Source organism: Octodon degus, unplaced genomic scaffold, assembly GCF_000260255.1.
Source record: "Octodon degus isolate 3935 unplaced genomic scaffold, OctDeg1.0 scaffold00044, whole genome shotgun sequence".
NCBI lineage: Eukaryota > Metazoa > Chordata > Mammalia > Rodentia > Octodontidae > Octodon > Octodon degus.
The window spans coordinates 40874-64912 of NW_004524620.1; the positions used below are offsets into that span (position 1 = coordinate 40874).

The 24039-nt window shown below is 37.6% G+C and overlaps 1 protein-coding gene across 1 annotated transcript in view; it reads left to right on the forward strand.

Annotated features, from left to right (window-relative positions):
• The window catches only part of Uhrf2 (ubiquitin like with PHD and ring finger domains 2), a 78450-nt gene that overhangs the window by 8711 nt on the left and 45700 nt on the right, over positions 1 to 24039 (forward strand). The window contains exons 2-3 of the mRNA XM_004631733.2: positions 5750 to 5772; positions 13047 to 13306. Of these exons, the coding sequence (XP_004631790.1) occupies positions 5750 to 5772; positions 13047 to 13306 (283 nt within the window). The remainder of the gene's footprint in view (positions 1 to 5749; positions 5773 to 13046; positions 13307 to 24039) is intronic.

The following is a 24039-nucleotide window of genomic DNA, read 5'->3' on the forward strand; positions in this document are numbered from 1 at the left end:
TTTACAATACTCTTTTAATTCATGAACATGATAGAGCACTGCATTAATTTAAATCTTTGATCTTAATGAGTACTTTTTTTATATGCTTTGTGTAGTTTACTTCTGATAGCTTTGTTGATGTTATTATAAAAGGCCATCATTTAAAGTAGTACTTTAGGGCTGGGACGATAGCTTGGCAGTCTAAGTGCCTGCCTAGCAAGCACGAAAACCTGGGTTTGATCCCTGGTACCACATGGCATGCTTGCCCTGGAACCCCAGGCACGCTGTACCAGCCACCAAAACCGGGCATGGTGGCGCATGCCTGTTATTTCAGTGCTGGGGAGGCTGAGGCAGGAGAATCACTATGAGTTGGAAGTGCATAGTGAGACCCTGTACTAAATAAATGTACTTTATTTACTGATACACAGAAATACAAAGGCTTTTGTATGTAGTAACTTTTTCAAATCCTACTTTAAGAAATTGGCAATTTTGTTTCATCCTTTTCTGTGTTTACTTTTGTTTATTTTTTGTTTGAGACAAGGTCTTAGTATGGTTCAGACACCATCCGTGAACTCACTACGTATCCAAGACAGGCCCTTAACTCAGGGTAATACTCCTACCTTAATTTTGAGAGTGATGGGATTCTAGGCACGTGCCACCACACTGCCTTTTTCCTGTCTGTGTGATCCATTTTCCTATTTTCCTTTAATCAGTTGGGATAAATTGGCACCTAGACTCCATTTTTCAAAGTGTTTTCAAGATTAAAAATTGGTGAATATAGTGCCTGCCTGGCAAGCTCAAGGTTCTTGAGTTCAGTTTCCAGTACTCCCCCTGTCCCCCCCAAAAAAAAAAAAAATTGGTAGGTAGAATGAATTAAGAAAATGCAGATAGAGGCACAGCAATTTTGGATTTGTGGAAAAATAAAAATATCTGTTCTAAATGGGAGAATTTAAGAAAACTAGCTTAAGGGGTTTATCTCAACAAAAAGCTACATTGATGAGCTGTTTAAATCTATAAGTAATATATAATTTTGATGTTACCTACATTGATCCACAGCATAAAGAAGGAAGAAAAGCTTCCTGTTGGTTTATAAATTTAGTTTAACACTAATATTAAAACATGAGAGGGCTGGGGAGATGGCTTACTAGAATAAGCACTTCCTTGGCAAGCATAAGGGTCTGAGTTCAATCCCCGGTTCTGCCAAAAAAAAAAAAAATGAGAAAAGTACAGCAGCCTCCCAGCATTGATGAAAAGCTGAGTTAACAATGAATAGAATTATGACTATATATTAAAATTAATACCTTTACCAAATATGGTTTGTGAGAATGTGCAGTTATTTCGTTATTAGGAAATGTTTCAGTAAGATTTATTTATTTCTAGTGGAACTGGGCATTTATTGTTTTCATAAACTAAAGAAAAACTTCCTAATTTAAAGGGTTTTTTTGTTTTGTTTTTGTATCTAAGTACAAATTTAACTTTATTCTTGGGTTAAGAAATCCCTGGTAAGAGAAACACATGAAATTGATCAACAGGTTAGACCATGCTTGGCATCATGGAGAAAAATAAAATATGAGGCATTCCAGGTGAACACAGGAGGCAGTTAATGCTAATGCTGCTGTTATTATCTTTTTGGAAGAGAAGGCAGTTACTTATGGGTACCTAGGAAAGCTGGGAATTTTTTTATAACAATATTTGTTTTGGGGGGGCCAGGGAGATGACTCAGTGGAATAAGCGCTTTCCTGGCAAGTGGCAAAGGCCTGAGTTCAATCCTCGGTTCTACCAAAAAAAACCAACAGTATTCGTTTTCAAACCTAGTGCCTTGATAATAGTTTTCTTACTGTAATCAAGTAGTAGTGGAGAGAATTTACAACAATAAAGGGAATTAATAGATACAAGCCAGACAGTGGTGGCAAACCTGTGGCACATACTACTTCGTTTTCTATTAAGACAAAAGATGTTAATGTACAAATTTTTTTTCTGTTGGCATTTAATTGCAATGTTGACATTTTGTGATAAATAAGTGGGTTTTGGGATGCAGTTTGGGCACTTGTCTCTAAAGGTTTGCTGTCACTGAACAAGAACAGTGCTTCATGTGGCATGCTTGCCTTCCTTCCCTCCCTTCTCCTGTTCAGCAAGTATTTCATTGAGAACCCACAGTGGTGCAGGTGTCTCAAGTCCTGAGGCCACTCACTCCTGAGTGAGAAAGAGCTGTGATTCCTTCTTTTGTGGAGTTTTTAAAAGGACCACTTACGTTAGTTACACTGCTGCTTAAGCACTAAAAGCCACTGTGCCATTTGTCTGTGTCACCTATTCATTTCATATCATAGATTCATGTAATAGTCTTTTTTCTTGCTAATATAATGTCACATATACAAAAAGTAGAATACTTTGGCTCACTTCTGGTTGAAGGGTGAGGACTGCATCTGATGACTCCTTTTGCTGGCAGTCTCAAGGTGGCATGGGGGAAGAGACAGGTGGTGTGTTCAGTTTTTCTCTTTTTATAAGTAAGTCTGTACATCGTTATCTACTGCCGTGCTGTGGATTGAACCCAGCGCCTTGCACATGCTAGGCATGAACTACATCCTTTTGCCTTTATATTTGATTTTGAAATAAGTTGCCCAGACTTGCTTTGAACTTACATCCTTCTGCCTCTGCCTCATGAGTAGCTGGTACTACAGGTGTGAACCACCACAGCCAGCTTTATTTACATACATTGTTTTTAAGAGATGGAGTATATTTATGTTGTCTGGCCTGGGCAGGTAGGCTCTAGCAGTCCTCCTGCCTCAGCTGTTTGAGTAGTTGCAACTATAAGTATATTGCATGTGTTGAAGTATCTACCTTCCTAGTATGTCACAGTGGAGATTAAACTCCAACACAGACTTAAGAGGAGATAACCCATGTTCACATCATGTGTAGTATTACAGTACTCTACATTATTTTTTCACATTGTTACTTTTATTTTAATTATGATTATTATTATTTTGTATTTTAGGGAAGGGTCTACAGGGTGTTCATTAGTGATCTACCTGTTTACATCCTCCCAAGAGCTGGGATTATAGGTGTGTGCCACCATGCCCAGTCTCAATCACTATCTCAGTGTGCCCCGGGGGTGGTGCCCAGCACGGCAGGCCCAGGGATTGAACCCCTGGTCCCTGCACCTGCTTGCAGGCACTTTAATCTGCTGAGCTATTTGGCTGGCCCTTCACATTGTTACTTTTAATACTTATTTTAAAATGGTTTCAGATTTATAGCAAAATTGGGAAGATGGTGGAGTTCCCAGATATACCACACTCAGTCTCCTATTTATGTCTTATGTTGGTATGATACATTTGTTGTAATTATTGAACCATATTTTCTTAGCTTTTACTGTCTTTTTCTGTTCCAAAAATCTCACCCAGGATATCGTATTGCATTTGTTACATTGCTTGAAGTTCCTCTTGACAGTGAGTTTGTTTCTTAGACTTGTTTGTGATTTTCATGGAAGTTTTGAGGATTGGTAAGGTATTTGAAAAAGCTTTTCCCATTAAGTTCTATCTGTCTTCCTCATTGTTCTGTATTTTGGGCAGGAAGATTACAAAGGTGAAGTGCTATTTTCATTGCATCACACTTAGGGCAGGTGCTGTCAGCATTCTGTTTGCTAAATCTAACCCCATCAGTAGGAACTGAACACCGTTAACCTTGACTAAAGTGGGGCTTGTCCAGTCCCGTGCACCTTGCCCACATCCCATACTATACTCTTTGAGAGGAACAGAACCATGCCATCAACACTTCAGAGAGGAGAAACCTATGCCTTTACTACTGTGAGGGCAAAGTCTCTATAGAAATCCAAAAATTCTTCCATGTGGGAGATGTCTTTTCTCCATTCACTTATTTTTATCAGTATGGAGAGATGCTCAAATTGTTCAAGTTTTGGCCTTTGGAAGCTTTTATACTTGATTCTTGTGTCCCTTCTGCATGTTCCATCAACTCCCCCATCCCTATTTTTTTGTTTGTTTGCTTGTTTTTGAATTAGGGTTGTGCTGTTTGTGCAATCTGTTCTGATCTTGAACTCACTGTGTAGCCCTGGTTGGCCTCCTGATCCTCCTGCCTCAGTCTCCCAAGTGCTGGGATTGTAGGAGTGTTCCACCACTCCTACTCCATCCCTTTTGGCAGTACTAGGAATTGAAACCAGGGCCTTTGCACTGAGCAACACCTCCCAGCCCTTTGTTATTTTCAGACAGAGACTCACTAAGTTATACGGGCTAGGCTCGAACTCGCGATTCTTGTGCTACAGGCCCAGATGGGTGCTTTGGTATAAACCTGTGATCCCAGCAGCTTAGAGAGGCTGAGGCAGGGGGATTACTAGTTGGGGGCCATCACCATAAATCAAAAAGGAGCTACAAATGAAGCTCCATACAAAGGCCCCCTACTTTGAATTTCTAGTACATACTACGAGAGAGGGAGAGGGACAGGGAGGAGGAGAGATGAGATGAGATGAGATAGGTTTCAGGGTCATGTATATTTCTTGTCTTAGTCCTATAATGAGCCATTTGTCTGGATCTGGGCTCTAAGTGTGTCTTGCTGCTTGTTTCTAGGGTGTCAAGAGACTTTAGCAGAGCAAGGAAATAACATGTACATATACAAACCCCCAAACTTCTTATTGGTCTTCCCCCATAGTACTTCAAGAAAGCACCATGGGAAATTAGTTTCTTCAGTGGATCTTTGCTTTTTATTATCTTTTAAATTTATTTATTTATTTGGTATATGGTCTCACTATGCAGTTTGGACTTGTAGCGATTCTCCTGTCTCAGCTCCCCCAGTGCTGGGATTACAGGCATACATCACCACGCCTGGTTTTGGTGGCTGGCATGGTATGCCCAGGGTTCTGGGGCCAGCATGGCATATGGTACTGGGGATGGAACCCCAGTCCTTGTGCTTGCCAGGCAGGTGCTTAGACTGCCAAGCTATCTCCCCAGCACTTTGTTTTTTAGTTTAGTGTTTTGGTTATCAACTACCAAACCTGAACTTTTTGAAATGAGTGCAAGGCTTTCTGCCTGCCAGGCAAGCACTATACCAATAAGCTACATTCCTAGCCCTGTATTCCATTTTGAGTCAGGATCTCACTAAACTGCCCAAGCCTAGCTTCAAATTTATGATCTTTTTGCCTCAGTCTCCTGACTACCTGGGATTACAGATGTGTTTTGTATGTTTGGCTTTTTTTCTTTATGTAGTAGTTCTTATGAATTATATTAGTGTATAGTGAAGATTTTAAAAAGATTTGGCTTTTTTTGTGTGCTAGGGTTTCAGTATGTAGTTCAGGCTCACCTTGAACTCGCTTTGTAGCTTAGGCTGGCCTCATATTTGGAGCAACCCTCCTACCTCATCCTCTTGAGTGCTAGGATCACAGGCGCATCCCACTATGCCTGGCCAAAATTTTAGCCTTCTCGGCAAACCTGGTTTCAAAATGCCAGTTAAAATTCCTTCTTAGTTATATAAACTTGCAGGTCAGTTTTAGCATAAGATTCCATTTCCTCATTTAGTAGCATGATGGAACCTGGCTCTTAAATTCTACAAAGTTCCCTCTTACATAGGAATATTACTGCATTTAACCTTTTCTTGCTGGTTTAAAGAAGCCAGTCCAGATTTGTTTGCTTTTTTATGAAGTTCAGTAGCTGCCATATATATTTAAAATTTTTACTAGTGGCTTTTTCATGTAGAAATTTTTTTTATATATATTTAGTACAGGGTATACAGGATCTCACTATACAAATCGTACTCCTCCTGTTTTCAGCCTCCGACATTCAGGAAATACAGGTATGTGCCACCACACCCAGTCTCAAATGCCAGTTTAGCATGCCCCGGGGGCAGGGCCAGCACAGCACACTGAGATTGGACCTCAGTCCCTGCATCTGCCTAAGCAGGCACTTTAATCCCCTGAGCTATCTGGCCAGCCCTAGAATTCCTTATTTCACTATATTCATTCAAGAATATATGGATATCTGGTTTATATTTATGCTAGATATTAGAGATAGAAAAGTAGACAGTGTTGTCCTCAGCCTTGTTGGAGCTTTTTAAAAATTTATATTTTTATTAGTATGCATTTGCACTACATAACGATGACAGTCCTCTTGGGGAATTGGTGTGTGTACAGGACACATCTCAATTCTGTTTGTCTTCCCATCCATGCCTTGGTCCCCTTCTCCACTTGCAAAAGCTCTATCTCCCTCTTTAATGTTCTCTGTGGATTTTGTTCATTGTTTATATTTTGAATTTCTGATACTTAGGCTTTATTGGCTTCATAGTGATACTAAAAACCACTTAGAAACTACTTTTTTCTCTTTGATACCGGGGATTGGACCCAGGACCTCATGCTAGGAGGCAAGTGCCCCACCACTCAACTACCTCCCTACCTCTTTTGAGACAAGGGTCTCGCTGTGTAGCCTAGGCTGGCCTTCTTGGCTTTCAGTATCCTTTTCATTTTGTTATATGTGATAACTTGGAACACTGTTTAGTCAAGGGCTTGAACCCAGGCTTAGCTGCAAGCTGGAGTGTTTTTTACTGATCCAATGTATAGAAATATACTTGGCATAGAGTAAACTCCAGTATTTGCTGTTTGATACTATTGTTTTGTTTTGTCTTTGAGACAGTGTCCCACTGTGAAGCTTAGACTAGCCTTGAGCTCACTTTGTAGCCCAGGCTGGTCTCGAACTTGCAATAATTCTCCTGCCTCAGCCTGCTGAATGCTGGGATTACAGGTGTGTGCCGCCATGCCCAGCTTCCCTCCATCTCTTGATCCCCTTCCCATTTGAGAAAGATCTCCCTACTTCCTTTTATCTTACGTTTTATATTTTGGGTTTCTCATAAGAAATTTATTTCATGTTACATTACAACCTCAAAGCATATCTTTTCGTACACATAAGTTTATCCTTTTTGTGGCAGAGTTATACCCCATTGTGTGCAAATGTTGCATTTTCTCTATCCATTTCTCTGTTGATGGGCAGATAGGCCTCATTTAAGAATCAGCATTATGTTCTATAGAAATAGGTATGCATATGTCACTATACTATGTCTTTAATCCTTTTGGGAAGATACCTGCAAGGGGTGTACCTAGGTTGATATCAATAAATTCATCTTGGACTTCGTCTCCCTGCTTTGGATATGGCGAGTTTACACTTCTGAAGAGCATGCCTTCAAACCAAAGAAGACAACTGCCAGCCAGGGCTCATTTATAAAGTTGATTGACTCTGGGGACAGTTAGAGATCACTGGTCAAGCATAAGTTTTCTTAGGACCACTACAGAGATGTTGATGTAAAGGCTTGGGCGGAATATGTAGTGGAATGGGCTGCAAAGGACCTGTGTGGTTTCCTTACAACCGTTATTTTGGTCCTTACTTCACTGTTCCTAGCAAGTGCGGTCTTGTCCTGGAAATTGGCCAAGATGATTGAAGCTTGGGAGGAGGAACAAAAGAAGAAACAAAGACATCAAGAAAATATTGCAAAAGCTAAAGACTGAAAAAGAGTGAAGAGATGAACAGGCTATGCAAGCAAAAAAAAAAAAAAAAAAAAAAGTCATTTGGGAAATGACACAGCTTTGGAAGGGCCCCATAAGGTTTCTTTGTACTTTATGGAAGTTATTACTGTCCATGTAGAAGAATCATTCTGGAATCTGACCTCGATACTGTAGTAACTTTTAGGCCTGGGCATAGATGTTTGTTGGTGACCACTGGCAGTTAGTATACATTCGTAATGATTATACTGGTTGAGCATCCTGATGCCGAACCCAGAATACTCTGGAATCCCAAACTTTGTGCCCATGGATGTGGTGCCATGAGTGGACAACTCCACAGCTGACCTCTGATGGGTCTCGATCAAAACACAAAGGCACTAAAAACGTTTTTTCAGGCTATAGGAAACATGATTGCTTTAGGATGTCTGACATATATGCAAATACTCCAAAATGTGAAAACATATAAAACCTTTCTGGTTCCAGGCATTTCAGGAAAGGAATATTCAGCTTGTAATACAAATTCTTTGGCACTCACTTAGTGATTTGCCATTTTTTTCACCTATGTTCTTTTTTTTTTTTTTCCTGTTTTAAAATACAAATACCCTGCAGAAACAAATGACTTTTTAAATTCTATTCAATAATGGTTTAAAAGAGTCCTGTACTTTTAAGAATGTTAAAGTCAAATTTGCCCTCTTTGAAGTGAAAGTTTGCTTGCGCTTAAAAGAGACAGTATATTAATCACATGTTTCTTTTTAAATCATTACTTCCTGGAATCATTCTTTTTCAGAGTAATATTAACAAGTACATCTATTTCTGATTTTAGCTTTTCAGACAACTGGTTATCAAGACATTCTGCATTTTTTTTTTAAAACCTATTTTTTAAAAAACTGTCTTGTTTTGCCTGTGTATAGTACCATCTGCTAGATGTAATAATTTTTGTACTTATAAACACTGCCACTTTCTTAGAGATGAGTTGTTGAGTAACGCTGATCTAAAACTTGCAGTAAAAATGCCAAACACTGCAATACATTGCATTTTTTTTCTTTGCTAAAACTGAAATATTCCACAGTTAAAGTGTCAAAGTTAATATTCCAAGTTAAAATGTATTATCAGATAATTTGCTCATTATATAGATAACACTTGTTTTTCTATTCCATTCTTTGTTTTAACTTTCATGGTAATGACCTCCTGTACTTCTGGTCAGACAGGTTGAGGTAAAGAAACCACTCTGTTTTTGTTTAAGGAGCTCTAAAAGAGTTAACCACTTAACAGTATGTAAGCCATACTGCCTAAGTGGTAAAGACCTAAAAGTAGGAAAAATTTGGTTGGGCATAATAGTAATTGCATGAACAGGATAAATTATTTTAAAATAAGGATGTGCTATAGTTAGGTCTAGACTAAAAGATTTTTCTATTAACTATAACCAGAACAGTCAACTATTAAACATGACTTTTCTAAATGTATGCTCCAGTAATTTTATTTACTATAGCATTTAATAGCTTATTAATGTTTACTGTACCTCTGATGATACATTTTCAATTAGTCATTATCCAACAGCTCTAATTTAAAAATGAAATATGAAATAAATTTGATACTTTTTTATTAAAAAAATAAATTCATCTCTTAACACATTCTCACTGGCTTGAGCCAAAGTGGCACTATGGTTCAGAGCCAAATGGCAGTGAGATGTGATTATAGCCCAGCTGTGAAAGTGTTAAGTGTAGATTTGTATGATTGGCTTTCCCTCATGACTCTTCAGCTCAGAACCAACCCCTCCATATATTTATAAATCTTGTATATTTTATGATCTATGAGGGACATTGGTGATGGGAAGAGACTGTCCTCAGGGTTAGCTGTTTTCTTGTTTTTGTTCTTTTCGTGCTGGGATTGAAAGCATTTCCTAATTTCTAGAGATAGTCAACAACTTGTCATGTGAGCCTATCTTGCATATACAAAGCAGCCAATCCTGACTTCATAGTCCGTCTACCTCTCTTACCTAACTTCTGCATACCAAGCCTATACTCTGGCCTGATCATCGAGGATCTGGTACCAGACAACTACCTTAATCACTTTTCATATAATCCCCGACATCTATGTCTTAAAGGAGGAGGAGTTCATTTTGACAAATGTTTTTAGTCTGAAGTGTGACCACTGCAGACATGGTGAGGCTGCAGGAGTCAGAGGGAGATGGAAGGAGCCTGGGCCAGAGATGTATGTGGCCTTCCAGGTCTTGTCCTCTTCCCATCATGTCCCACCTTGCCATAGCACACTCAGCGACAGAGCTCACTAGTGGATGAGCCACTGATAAGCACAGAACTGTCATGATCCAATCACTTTCCACCTACACAAGAATTTTGGAGACACCCCACATCTAAACCACAATATTCCTGTATAGCCAATAGCCCACCAACATTATTCAGATTAGCTAATCTTGACTTTTTTCTTCTATGTGCCCTTCCTTTTCCATGGAAAACATAAAAAATGTTCTTGACTGTACCTTCACTGGTTTCTTCTGCCTTCTGGCCAGACATGTGCTTCCCTCTGTGGTCTTGCATCCTTTTCCTGGGAAATGTTAAGCAGTTCTTTCAGTGGCATTTATCGTCTCAATCTTGTTGTCACCTCTGTAACCTAAAACTGTTTACAGTTGAGATACTTTCACATATACATTGTTTGCCTCTCTTGTCATGGTTATTCGTTTTTGCTACTGTGTTCTGGCTAATTCTTCAGTTCTTAGTTTCTGCTAGATTGCAGTATACTTTTCATGTGAATTATACATATTTTTTTTCTTAACTACCATCAAAACTCAGGCTATACAAAAGAGCATTAATCTGTTATATGCAGTTTGGCCCATTTAAATTTAGTCATACTTTGTATGTCCATATAGTGTATGAATACTTGTTTGTGCATTACTGTGAATAGTTGACTCTAGTTAGTAGGATAATAAAACTTGTACTTCTTGTTTCCAGTTATCTTTGTAGATCAGTTCCACTCCTTTATGAACTAGTAAATTTTTCTGTGTGATATTTGAGCATGAACAGTATTCTTAGGTTGATTTTTGTTTCTTTTTTTTGTAATTGTATTGCCAGATACTGAGGTATCTAGGTATTAGATCTGCCTGCTAGTTTCTTATATTTGATAGCAAAATTCAGTATTTCTTAGTTCTTTTCACTGCTCTATACAGTCAGGAGCACAGTAAGCATTTATATTGCTTAATATGTTTTTGCTATTATCAACAATATGCTGAATTCTCTGCTATCATGTGGTTGTGCTATATGAAACTACATTTTGATTTTCTGTGACAGAATAGTGACCACCTCAGTTTATTATTTCAAGTTAACATAGACCTTAACATTGATTATTTTTTTCCTTAGCTGTGTTTCCTACAAGAAATTAAGTATCTCTGAATTTGTCAGTGACTGGTATGGAAGCAGCGACCTAATGTCTGTTTAATACATGAACTAGTTTATGCAGTTTGTAACAAGTTCTTTCTCTGATACTTTATCATACCTGATCTTGTTGGCCCTTAGATCTTTTCTTCTCCTAACCTCTTCATACTCGTGTTTGGTAGTCTTTCAAGCTATTTCATTAGTACATGTTCATTACATATACTGTCTGAAGTCAGATGTGCTTCTGGTAGTGAAAGTTATATTCTGGCTGTACTCTGTACCTTCTGTGTCACTTTCATGATTTGGAAACTTTGTTTTTTGTGCTTTTATTTCCAAGTCCATCACTTACCTTTGAAGTTCCTATTTATCCTGTCACTATACCAAGCTTCTTGGTATGATGTCAAAAGCGTAAATTTTAAGGTCAACATGTTTTCAAATCCTGTCACCTAGAGCAAGTTAACTTTTTAGTGCCTTTGTTTTTTTATCTTTTAAAATAGGAATTAATAAGCTTGATTAGGGTCAGGCCAACCTAAGTAAGGAATGTTGGATAATATCGGGCCTTTCACTGGGCAGTTAACTAAACATCTGTTAGTTTTCAGTATATATTCTCCAAGCTATACCATCTGTCAGAATTATTACATACCTTCAGTGGACTGTCTGCTGTGAAGAGCTAGCTTGATGAGATGATGATCATGTTTTGATGATTTGTTTTTCTTTTAAAAGGCTTTTTAAAGAAAAAAGTAGGGTGTGGAGGGTGTGGTGGCACCCACCTGTAATCCTAGCACCCTGGGGTACCCATCCAGGATTCCAAGTTCAAGCCTATCCTAAGAGCTTAGTAGGACAGTGTCTACAAACAAAACAAAACAGTTGAAAAGAGCTGGGAATAATGCCAAAAGTAAAAAGGGCCAGAGATGAAATTAGCAACATAAAAAGGTCCTGAGTTCCTAGTTCCCTGCCACCTGTACATGTGTGTACACACACAAGAAAAAAGAAAAGATGGTGAGAGATTTCACTTTGTTTTTGTATGGAAAGGACTTACAACTTTTAGATCAATGTTGTACAGTCTTTTAGGGGACTTTTTTTCCCCCCAACCTGCCTCTGTTTTTGCTTTTAGTTTCTTCTGTTTTTCCATTCTCTCGTTCAGTCTGTCTTTTTGTGGTACTGAGGATTGAGCACCCTGGGGTTTTGTGCATGCTAAGAAAGCCCAGTGATACATATGATCCTAGCTTATTTGCTTCTATTTCTTAACTTAATTCTCTGATGTGTACCCTGTGTTTTAACGTACTGCCTTCCTTTTGTCAGATTAGATAGTTTAGTTCTGGCTCATCCATTGGTCTTGACTATTTCTGTTTTATGCCCCCCCCCTTTTAATTATATATTTAGTACAGGGTCTCCCTATGCAGTTTGGACTTGTAGTGATCCTCCTGTTCTCAGCCTCCCCAGTATTGGGATTACAGGCGTGCGCCACCAGGCCTGGGGATGGGGCCAGCAGAACCTGTGGTGCCGGGGATTGAAACTCTTTTTCTTTCCCCTTTTTTGTTTGTTTGCTTGGTATAAAGAGTTGAGGGACTTTTGCACTGAGCTATGTCCCTATCCCCTATTAAAAATTGTTATTTTGAGGCGGAGTATCACTAATTTGCTCAAGCTGGGCTCAGAACATGTAAGCCTGCTTTAGCTTTCGAGAGTGCCAGGATAACAAGTGTGTTCTGTGTGATTTTATGTTTTGTCTTCGTTTTGTTTCTTATGCATAATCTCAGTTTCACATTTTATTTTTTGTTTAGTACTTCACTGTTGAACTATTTACATTGTCCTTAGGATTTTGAAGAAATTAGTGGAATGTTATTAACAATCCTAATTTAAAATTCCTGTTTTTTCATTAGTGACATTCTTATTCGATGACTTGGGAACATAAGAATGTGTTTTCAAAAGTGTAGCATAGACATGAATATGGAGTAATTAAGTCTATTTCATTGAGTGAAATTGGGAGGAAAGTTAATTTTCATGTTAGTAAAAAAACAGGTTTGTAATACAGCACAATCCAGAATAATTTTGATCTAATGTCTTCAATGACTTTAAACATGAGTAGCTGACAGTGTTGTTTGCCATGATAGCTCTCAAATAACATGAGTTATATTAAGATTTTTGAAGCAGTAGGTGAAATTAAGCTTCAATAACTGATTTTAAACTTTTTTTAGGTAAATGAATTGGTGGATGCCAGAGATGTCGGCCTTGGTGCTTGGTTTGAAGCACATATACATAGTGTTACTAGAGCTTCTGATGGACATTCACGTGGCAAAACTCCAGTGAAGAATGGCAGTTCTTATAAAAGGACTAATGGAAATGTAAATCATAATTCCAAAGAGAACACACATAAATTGGACAATGCCCCCTCTACGTCTAATTCAGACTGTGTTCCTGCTGATGAAGATGTTATTTATCGTATCGAGTATGATGAGTAAGTGCTCATGCTTGAGGACTTCATTCATGTTTTTGTTTTAGATGCGTAGCCAGGCATTTCAAGATTACTTTAGCCTTTTCGAGGAAATCAATTAGAAATCATGTTCAGTTTATTTTCATTTCTTTGTTTTGGTGAGTTATCTAATGAATGAGGACCCTTTAATTTGCAGTCATCTTTGGCTCTTAAGTGGTTTGTGTTTACCATTCCAGTAGCTGGCTTAATCAGTGCTGTCCAGAGTTCTGGTTTGTCTCTTTATTAGCATTTGTGATGCATAGTTTAGCAGTATTTTAAAGGATTTTATAACATAATCACCATTAGAATGAGTGAAAAATATTTTAGACAACTTTTTATTAAGATAATTTACATAAAATTTACTATGTATGGGGCCAGGGTGATAGCTCAGTGAAGTAAGTCCTTGTCTGGCAAGTTCAAGGTCCTGAGTTCGATCCCTGGTATCACCCAAAAAATAATAATAATTATAATGAAATTTACTATGTAACTTGAAGGGTATAATAAAATATTTTTAACTTATTTAGGAACTAATTCATATTTCCAGGATATATGGAAAGGGTCAAAAGTAAATCTCCTCTAACCTTTACGGGTAGTTCTTGTGGTGGCTAGCTTGCCAACATAGTTTAATTCAAATGAGCCATCAAACTGCTCTCTAATCCTAGGAGATTGTAATAGAACTCACGGTGAGTCTTTAAGTACTGCATTTTCCAGGACTGTGACACTTGTGGATTGGGACTGGTGTAGGAAAGATCCCGAGTGGACTTGTTGATAGTGAGCAGTCTCTGGATTTATCCATTCCATGATATAGAGGCAAGTTACTATGGTGGTGAGAGACTTCTCTACTGTCAACAAGTAAGTGTTCAAGTTCTTTATTGAGTTATATCTGGGTGAATTGGAGAAATAACTAGAAAAACTACTACCTGGAACCTTATCCTAGCCAATGAAAGAGTTGTTTCCCAGCACTCTATGAGGCTAAGATAGGGGATCATGTTGGAACTCAACCTGGGCAACTTAGTGACTTAATAGTAGTAATGGGGTTATAGCTCTATGTCAGTGTGACACCCTCCAATTCAGTGTTAGTATTGGGAGAAAAGATTGGCAAAAAAATATTGTGAAGAATGATTAAAAAGAAATAGATACATAGGCATAAAGATGTAATATGGATAAACCACAGTTTATTAAGTTTTACAGCTTTAGAGGTTCTTAAAAGATAATTTTTTCCAGTTCCCTATGCCTTACCATACCCACCATTAAGGCAGTCTGAGCCAGCCAAAAAAAAAAAAAAAATCCTCCCCCCCAAAAAAAAGATATTTTTGAAATAAGACCATCCAGTATTTGAGTTTGATGGAATATTAGAGCCCAAAATATAGTACCTTAGTGTTTATTTGGCAAATTTTCTTAATGGGGAAAATTACCTTGATAGCAAAGAATTATAGTAAAAGAGAATATAAATCCAAAATACTTAAGAAAACTAAAATTATCTGCTCTAAGTAATTATATTTTATTTTTTATTTTTATTGTTTTGGTGGAACCGGGGATTGAACTCAGGCCCTTGCGCTTGCCAGGGAAGCACTTATTCCACTGAGCCATCTCCCTGGCCTCAGTAATTTTAAATGATGAAAATAAAAGTGTTAGTACTAACAGCTTCAGCAGTGATAGCTGAATTTGCTTTGAGAAAAAGAAGATAGCGGAGGCTTAGTGGAAGGTTAATTTCAGTCACATCTTTAAAAAGAACTATAAAATACAGTGTGAGACAAAGTCATGTTTCTGGATAAAAATTTTGGGTCATATATAAAAGTCTGGTGGTATAAGAACCTAGAAAGAATCATTATAATGTGATATGGATATGATAATTCTTTTTAAAGTTTTATTCTTCATGGTCATTAGAAAAATGAATTAAGAACATAATAAAATACCTCTGGATTTCAGTAAGTCATCAAACAAGTTCTTATTGGATGGAGGATACACTGAAGAGACCTGGAGGAATCTGTGGCCTTGCAGCAATATGAAACAGGTTTAAAAACACTTTTTTTAAAACAATAATCTTGCTGTGTTGCTCAGGTTAATTCCAAAGCAAACCAGTGCTCCTGTCTCTGCCTCCTAGGTACCTGGGTTTACAGTCCCAAAAGTACACAGGTGTACCAAATATTTTTCAATGCAGAGTAGGTTCCAAATGAGTTAAGTGGAATGTGGCTGCCAAATAAGTGATGTTGTACTTTACTAAATTGGCTATTCACTACTTGATTATCCTCTAGCCCCATGCTTGAAAAACAATCCCAATAAGACTTGATGCATGTTCAGGGTAGTTCTCAAAATGTGCATCTATAAAATCATATTGAAGAGTAATTGAAATAACTAAATATTGAGCTTGAAGGACTTGGTTCAGATCTTGCCCTCTCTGTTTTTCTCACTGTGTATTAAGGATTGAATTTAGGGCTTTCTCATTGAACTGAACCCTTTTTTATTTTGAAAAAAGTCTCTGTAACTTACTGAATTGCCCAGGGTAGGCTCACATTTGGAATCCGGCTGGGTTTATAGCTGTGTGCCAGCACACCCAGCTGATAGCTCTCATATTGTAAAGGCTGTGTCTAGAAGGCTTGCACAACACAGCATTTTAGGATAATTTTAAGTTTCTACCAGTTGAGTCTCTGAAAGATAGAGAATGGACCATTCATGCCTATAATCCCAGTATTTGGGATGATAAGACAGGAGGATCACCACAAGTTGGAGGTCATTCTGGACCAAGAAGTGAGTTCCATGCTCGGTTGAACTATATAGAAGAGAGCCTGTCTTAAAACAAAATAAACAACAACAACAATAAAAATAGAGAAATGGTTTGCCTTAAGTAGGCAGTAAAGCACTGGCCATCTTCTACCGTACAGTGGGAGACTTACAGATAATGCATTGCTAAGAGAATTTACAAAGTTTATGACTGAATTAGATGACCTTTATCCCCAGTACAGTTTTTACTTCCATGACACTGTTTCTCAAAGTCATTTTTTGGGGGTACATTAAGTAGGCTTTAATCTTACTCATTCTGGTCCCTTGATAATGATTAAGTACTACCATAGTTCCCTCAATGAACTAATTTAATTTTTCTCCTACTACAGTAAGTTGAAAGCAAACTGCTTATTGGGCAAACCTGTGCATGATCATCTTGAAACCTCTGAGTGCAGCAGTGTAGCTTGAACAAGCTGTCATTTACCAAAGGTGAGGGAAGTATATTACATGGGATCAAGGAATCTGCCTCTGGAATTTCTAGAGGATTTTTAGTGTTTGTTAGTTTTAAATGGAGCTGTTAAAAAGCTATTTTTATTTAATTCTTTGAGTTGGATTGTTAATGTGTTACCCAGGCTAATCTCAGACTCCTCCCATCTTAGTCTTCTGAGTGCCTGGATTACAGACTCACATTGCCATGCCAGGTCAAAAATAGTTTTATTAGAAGCTACTCATCTAATGTATTACCAGACTAGATGAATTCTCAGTCTTGAAATGCATTCCTTAGAATGAAACTGTAGAATCAGATCAAGATTAATAAGTATTCTGTTGTACTTTTGTTTTGTACTTGGAGTTAAGAACAATATGAAGAATAATACAGTGCGAACTTCCTGAGCTTTATTAGGTAGAGGAGTTTCAAAAACCAAACAAAATCCACTTATTTAAGATATATTTATGTTTATAAACTACATATTAGATTATGTCATCTGTTTTTCTTTTTAGGTTTATAGGTAACTAAGTTCATTAAAAGTAAGTTATGCTAGGAAATGTTAGATGTTTTAAAATTTAAGTTTTGTTTTTATTTTTATTTTTGGGGGGTTTTTTTGTTTTTGTTTTTTGAGACAGGGTCTCACTATGTAATCTAGGCTGGCCTTGTCATTGAACTCACTATGATATCCTAGGCTGTCCTTGAAATCATGGTGATCCTCCTGCCTTAGCTTCCTGAGTTTTGTGTTTTCAGGCAAGTGCCACCATACCCAGCTAAAATTTGAGGTTTTTGTTATTAGGTATTTCTTTTCTGTACATTCCTTGATGAACATAGGCTGAATCATTAAAGGCTTCTTATGAAGGCTAGTTTAGCTTTAAGTCCTCTATTAGACTGTCAACTCTCGTTCAAGTTTTAGTGCAGATAAAACAGATATGAGAGCTACCATCAAAGTGCTTGATACAAAATAGGTATTTGTGATTTTCTTCTTGACTGCTGTTACATCTGTTATCACTCTCAATAGAGCTCAGTCATCATGGTTAGTAGTATTTCAAGGGAAAATTGGCAGTACGAATAGTATTAAACTTAGTCTCCAGACATCTAGGTTCCAGGAAATTCTTGAGAGAATGTGAGTGTCTTTGTATTTTGTGCAGTAGTAAGAGAATGCACGCATAGTACCTTACCACTGAGCTATATCCTGAACCCCTCTGCTCCTACTTTTTGAAGTTTTTGAGTCAGTCTTGGTAAGTTGTCCAGGTTAGTCTCAAATTTGCAACCCTACCTCAACCTCCTCAGTAGCTGAGATTTTAAATTTGCACTATTGTGCCCTATTTTAAATCATCTTTTATTTTCATTTTTATTTTTTATGTATTTGGTACAGGGTCTCACTGTGCAGCTGTTATTTGTAGTGATCCTCCTGCTTTCAGCCACCCCAGTGCTGGGATTACAGGCATGTGCCACAATGCCCAGACTCTGTGGCTGGCTCAGTGCGCCTGGGCGTGGGGCTGGTGTGGCATGTGGTGCTGGGGATTGAACCTCAGTCCCTGTGCTTGCTTAAGCAGGCAACTTAGTCCGTTGAGCTATCTCGCTGGCCCTTAATTTTTATTTTTAATAAGTACATATTTGCAGTATATGAGTACGTACCTTGTAGATAGATACTACATGCATGTAAAACATCTTAATTTTTCTCTTTCCCCTTTCTCCCTCCATCTCTCTTGGTTCCCTTCCCATTTGCAAAAGATCTATCTCCCTGTTTCCTATCTTTTGTCTTTATTTTTCTCTTTAATTTGTATATACTGTGAATTTCTCACATAAGAGAAACTCTGATTTCACTTAATACTATGGTTTCAGAGTACATCATTTTCCTACAAATGACTCAGGTGGGTCCTTCATTCTAGCAGAGTAGTGCTCTACTGTGTCTAAACATGTTTTCTTTATCCATTCATCTGTTGATGGACATGTCAGCTGCTTCGAAGATTTAGCTATGAAGACCTTATCATAAGTACATTCTATAGGACATATATAACTTGACTAAGGAGAGCCACCTCTTTTTCTAGCTCACCAAAGCTTAGATTGCCAGAGTGGAACTTTGCCTGGAAGGCAACCTCTTGCAGAAAACAGAAGTGAGTAACAAAAAAGAGGCAAACATTGAGGAAGCATAGGCAGTTACAGTTGTTAAGTGATCAATAGAGTTAGATTTTTTTCTTACTCATTTTTTAAGATTATGCTATTCACTTATACAGCTTTTATTCTCATTTTTTTCTGTTAAAATATTAGAAGTCAATATTAACATTTTTCAGGATCAGTTAATAAATTGACAGTGCTATAACCATAGTCCTGGGAAAATGGAGGCCCTGAGGCTACTGATGAAATCTCATAATGTTGACTGAAGGGGACAGTCACTTAATGTTACTTCTAATAGGTATTATCTGTGGCATAGCTCATAGTGCTTTTTTTTAATTATTTTTTTTTTAATGTAGTTGGTACAGGGTCTACAGGGTCTCACAGATTGGACTCATAGTGATCCTTCTGTTTTCAGCCTCCCAAGCGCTGGGATTACAGGCACAGGCGTTACCACGCCCAGTCTCAGTGCTCCCTGGGGTTGGGGCTTGCAGGGCAAGCTGGGGTTCAAACCCCATCATGGTGCTTTAGATAAGTTTGTGCCAGGCTCTCAGATAACTTCCTACATGGAAGGACTATATTATATTAATTTATGAGTAAACCAAGACTTAATAACTAGTTAAGGGTCTTATCCATTAAACTGGTTGACTCAAGAGCCTCAGTTAACAACGCAGTTGGTTTTTTTTTTTTTTTTTCTTCCGCGAAACGGGATGGAACTCGGGCCCTTGTGCTTGCCAGGGAAGTGCTTTTTCTACTGAGTCATCTCCTTGGTCCCCAACAATACAATATTGTTAGGCAGCCCAAACATGGTAGATGGAATGTGTAGTTGCTTACACCTCTATTACCATCAAAGATAAGCCATTAAAATAATGACCTCTAAAGACTTGCTTTTTGTGTGAGATCGAAAGTAAAAAGTACACTTACAAACATCTGTTGAGTCAAACTGTAGGTATGTAAACAACTGAGGTCACCCCATCAGATTTTGTCTGCTAGAAGTTTTATCCTGCCTTTGTATTAAACAGTGGATTTTGTGTAGATTCTGTTTAATTAGCAACACTGGTGGTTTGTACTCATAACTGTGGTTGTCTAGGAAGTTTAAAAATATCAGTGCTTTTAGTATAGATCTGAGGGACCCCATAGACCAGTGGTGGCAAACCTTTTAAAGCTTTCCGTGAAACAAGGAGCTAGCTGCAACACGAGTGCCATAGGTTTTCCATCATTGTCGTAGGCATTGGTGTTTTCAGAGGTTCTTATTCCCTGACTCTTTCACTGAAAAATTCTGCATTAGGCCAGTGATTCTCAAAGTACATTCTTTGCCTATGAACATCAACCTTACTTGTTAAAAACACAAATTCCTGGGCTCAATCCAGTAATCTGTTCTTTAAAAATCCTCTGCGTAATTCTGATGAGCACTCAGGTGTGACAACCATTCAGTGGTAAGTTATTTTTGACCTAGCCTCCTTGTCCATTGCTAGCAGGCCCCATCACTAAAGAGCAGTGTGAGGGAGATGGGTTATTAAGTGACAGTTCATCTAAAATGATAAATGTATTTTATTAAATGGCAGTGATAATGTACACAGTATCTAAACAGTCTGAACATTCATATCTGTTTTCGTACAAGACTAAGTTGATGTTTTATTTTTCCATTTTATTTCCATATAGACAAAATTGTTAAAATTTAGTTTTTCATTTAAGCTAAGTGATCTATCTGTCTGTCAGTGACTTAAGGGACCATTTCTGCATTATGCAGTCTTTACCCAGTAACCTTGTATAGAAAGTGAATACTCATAATATATTTATTGGAGATTTACTAATTCCTGAGTAGGAGACGTAATGGTTGATTATTTGTTCTCAGAGCTAGTTTTGGTTTGTTTTAAAATTCATTGCTCAAAGGTTATCTGTTGCAACAATCTTCCTGAAGTTGTTAGGAGTGAACTAGGTCTAAAATTTTCCTGATTGTAAAATTATTTTCTTTGAAATGTCAGTGAATGAAGTAGTTCAGTGTCTGTTCAGTACAATATAATGAATGAATAAATTTTCAACTAAATAAAAGTTTCTCTAAAACATTGACAAAGCTCTTAATCATATAATTTGTGCTTTCATTTTTAGAGACTGTTCAACACAGTACCACTTGTAATCTTTTGTTTCTTACTACCAATGATGTAATGTATACATTTTAGTCTTACAGGCCAATTGTGTGTGTGTGTGTGTGTGTGTGTGTGTGTGTCCCCGACAGTCCCCTGTGCCTGCCTCAGCTTGCTTAAGCAGGCACTTTAGACCACTGAGCTGTCTCACTGGCTTGTATAGGCCAATTAAAAAGGTGAATTTAAGAAAATTTCTTGTTGATGATCTGCTGTTCTTTGGCAAAATCTAGTTGACTTCTATGATGCAGAAAAATTTTAAAATCTTATCTTTGAATAAGAAATTATGTACATAAAGAAGAGGGAAAGTCTTTATTTCTACATCATCCTAAGAATGAATAATTGTCTTACTGTAGGTAAGCAAAATTGCAATTTTAGAATAAATAGTTTGAAGAGTTTTCGCAGTGAGGCCAAAATTATAGTAGCTTAATCTAGTAATTCTGTGAAAATAACATGTCAAACAGTGTACAAGTACTTTGCCTGGATTATCTTCTGTAATTCTCTTGAAAACTCAAAGTGAAATAAATAGTTTTTAATGTTTGAAGTGAGAATAACAGGGTTAAGGATGTTAAATAATTTATTCAGTAGGGCTGGCCAAGTAGCTCAGCAGATTAAAGTGCCTGCAAGCAGGAACAGCGGCCAGGGTTGGATCCCAGGCCTACCGTGCTGGCCTCGCTCCCCAGGGCGCACTGAGGCAGCAATTGAGACTGGGCATGGTGGCACCTGCCTGTAACCCCAGCTTTTGGGAGGCTGTAAACAGGCAGATGACTACAAGTCCGATCTAGTAGTAAGACCCTGAACACCCTGTAGACCCGTCCCTAAAATAGAAAACAAAAACAAAACAAAAAAACAAAATAATAATTTACTCAGTGTTAGTGAAAAGTAGTTTTCTCAGATTCTACAGTTTAGGTGTTAGTTTGAGAATTTGGTTTGAATTCTGGGCCTTTATGCTGTTTTTCTATTTCTTCCTTTGTAAACATCTACTTAGTTGATGTTCTTTGTAACTTTGAGAAATACCTAATAGTAATAGAAGCAAACTTTCTGCTTTTTAATTAAAACTAATAAATAAAAATGTTATTTTAGTAAATATTGTCAAATACTTGTAATTAATGTATTTTTGGCCTAGGTACTTTAACCTAATTGTGTTTCCACTATTATCAAAATAAGTATTCACTTCCTAGAGTGTTCTGAAATTTTTTTTCCATAAGGCTGGCCTGATAGCCCAGTGGACTAAAGCGCCTGCTTAGGCAGAGCAAAGCGGCTGGGGTTTGATTCCTGGCGTGCGGTGGTGGGCCCGTCCGCAGGACATGCTGAGAGGACAATTGAGACTGAGCATGGTGGTGTGTACCTGTAATCCCAGCACTTGGGAGGCTGCAAACAGAATCAGTATTAGTCCAGTCTGTGTGGTGAGACCCTGTAGACTGTCCTAAATACAGCAGAAAAAAAAAAAATCTTTCCATGTAGTATGTAAAACTGCACTATAAGCATTTTTGCTTAATTGTCTACAAGTAAACCTCTAAATTTAAGCTATGAAGCTTTGTTATCAAAATAAGAAGTGCTTTCTTTTTTGTGTGTGGTATGACTTTACACATTTGCTAAACTAAAACATGCCTGCAGATGAATGGTGTCCTTATTTAAACAGATTAGGTATAGTAAACCATATTTTGAAATAACAAAGTTTAATTGATTCTGCCTTGCTTAATACAGTTGGAGTGTTTAGAATTATTAGTCTGCAAGCACCTATGAAAATGTAGTTTCACTATTGTATAGTACACCTATTTTAAAAAATGGAACAAGGCAGCTTTAATTTTTAATTGGTAAAAATGTCAGCTAGTTTGGATAACCAAAAGCATATACTCTGGAGGGTATGTCAAAGACTTGTACATGGAACAAAGCAAGTTTTATTGGGAAAACTTAAGATTCAGTAATACTTAAGGCTTACTGGAACATAGACTTTATCTCACCAAAGTGGTTGTAAACTCTCAAAGATGCTATAGCTTATACTATCTTGCTGAGAACCAAGGATTCATTCTTAGAAGAGAAAGAGGAATGACTTGTTTGTTTCTTCTGTAAATAATAAACCTCTTGCTCAGTGATAAGTAAAGCTGACCTTGGTATACCCCTATCTTTTTGTCTTTCCATATAGAATACTGTAAACCCTGTTCTAGAAGTTGTTTCCATTTGTACCAAAATATTTAATGCACTTAGCACACAGTTTTCCACAGTGTAAATGCGGGAAGAAGTCAGTTACTTGGATTAATTTGCACTGATTTTCTTCAGGTACACTTTAAACCTCAAGAGAAGGGAATGCTGTTGGTAACTACCTACACTAGAATAGACTTTCTTTTGAAAGTTTAGCTACCTATAATTGAGAGTTTAGCTACCTATAGTGTTATTTTTAGAAACACATTAATAATACATTTCTCTTGTTAGCTCTACATGAAATTCTGTGTTCCCCCTGCAGTGATTTGAGTATGATTTGAATGTGTCACAAAGGGTTCCTGTGTTGGAAGTTTGGCTCTGCATTGTCACTGATGTCAGGTGGTTAAATCTTCAAGAGGTAGAACCCGATGGATGGTCCCTACGTCCATTGTGGGTATCCTATTGGAAGAAATTGTGGAGCCCCCTGTCTCTCTTGCCTTCCTGTCTCAAGATGTGATATCGTCCTCTCACATGCACCACTGCTACTGTGATGCATCCTTTTGACAATTCTGTTGTTAGGCTTTTACCAGAGAACATGTCACATACCCCCCGCTTCCCCCCAAAACCTGCACAACTATGAGCTGAGCAAACCTTTATAGAGTTACCTGGCCTCATCTATTTCGTTGTAGTGATGTAAAACACACTAATACACTGCTTATTTAAAGGAATCTTAAGAGGAAGACAAGGCAGTAGAATCTAGATCTTTCTCAAGACTACCAGTCATAGTTTATGTACTTGAGTAAGAGTTTCAGTTATATAAAAGCATATCTTTCTTAATGATTTGGGCATACTGTATTTCCAAACATTTGTAGACTTGGTATGTTCCAGGAACCCTGAAGTTTGAACATGGTACCTGTTGCTCATTGTTTTACAGTATAAGTATAATGATAGAAATATGCAGATAAGCTTTGAGAGTAAGGTATAGGATACAGGAAGTAGTTGTGTTTCTAGTGGGGAACAGTAGGATGAAAAGGATAAAGAGCAAGAAATAGGAAATACAGAGCTTCTTGAGAATAGGGTAATAGAGCTAGGGTATAAATACATGGTACAGT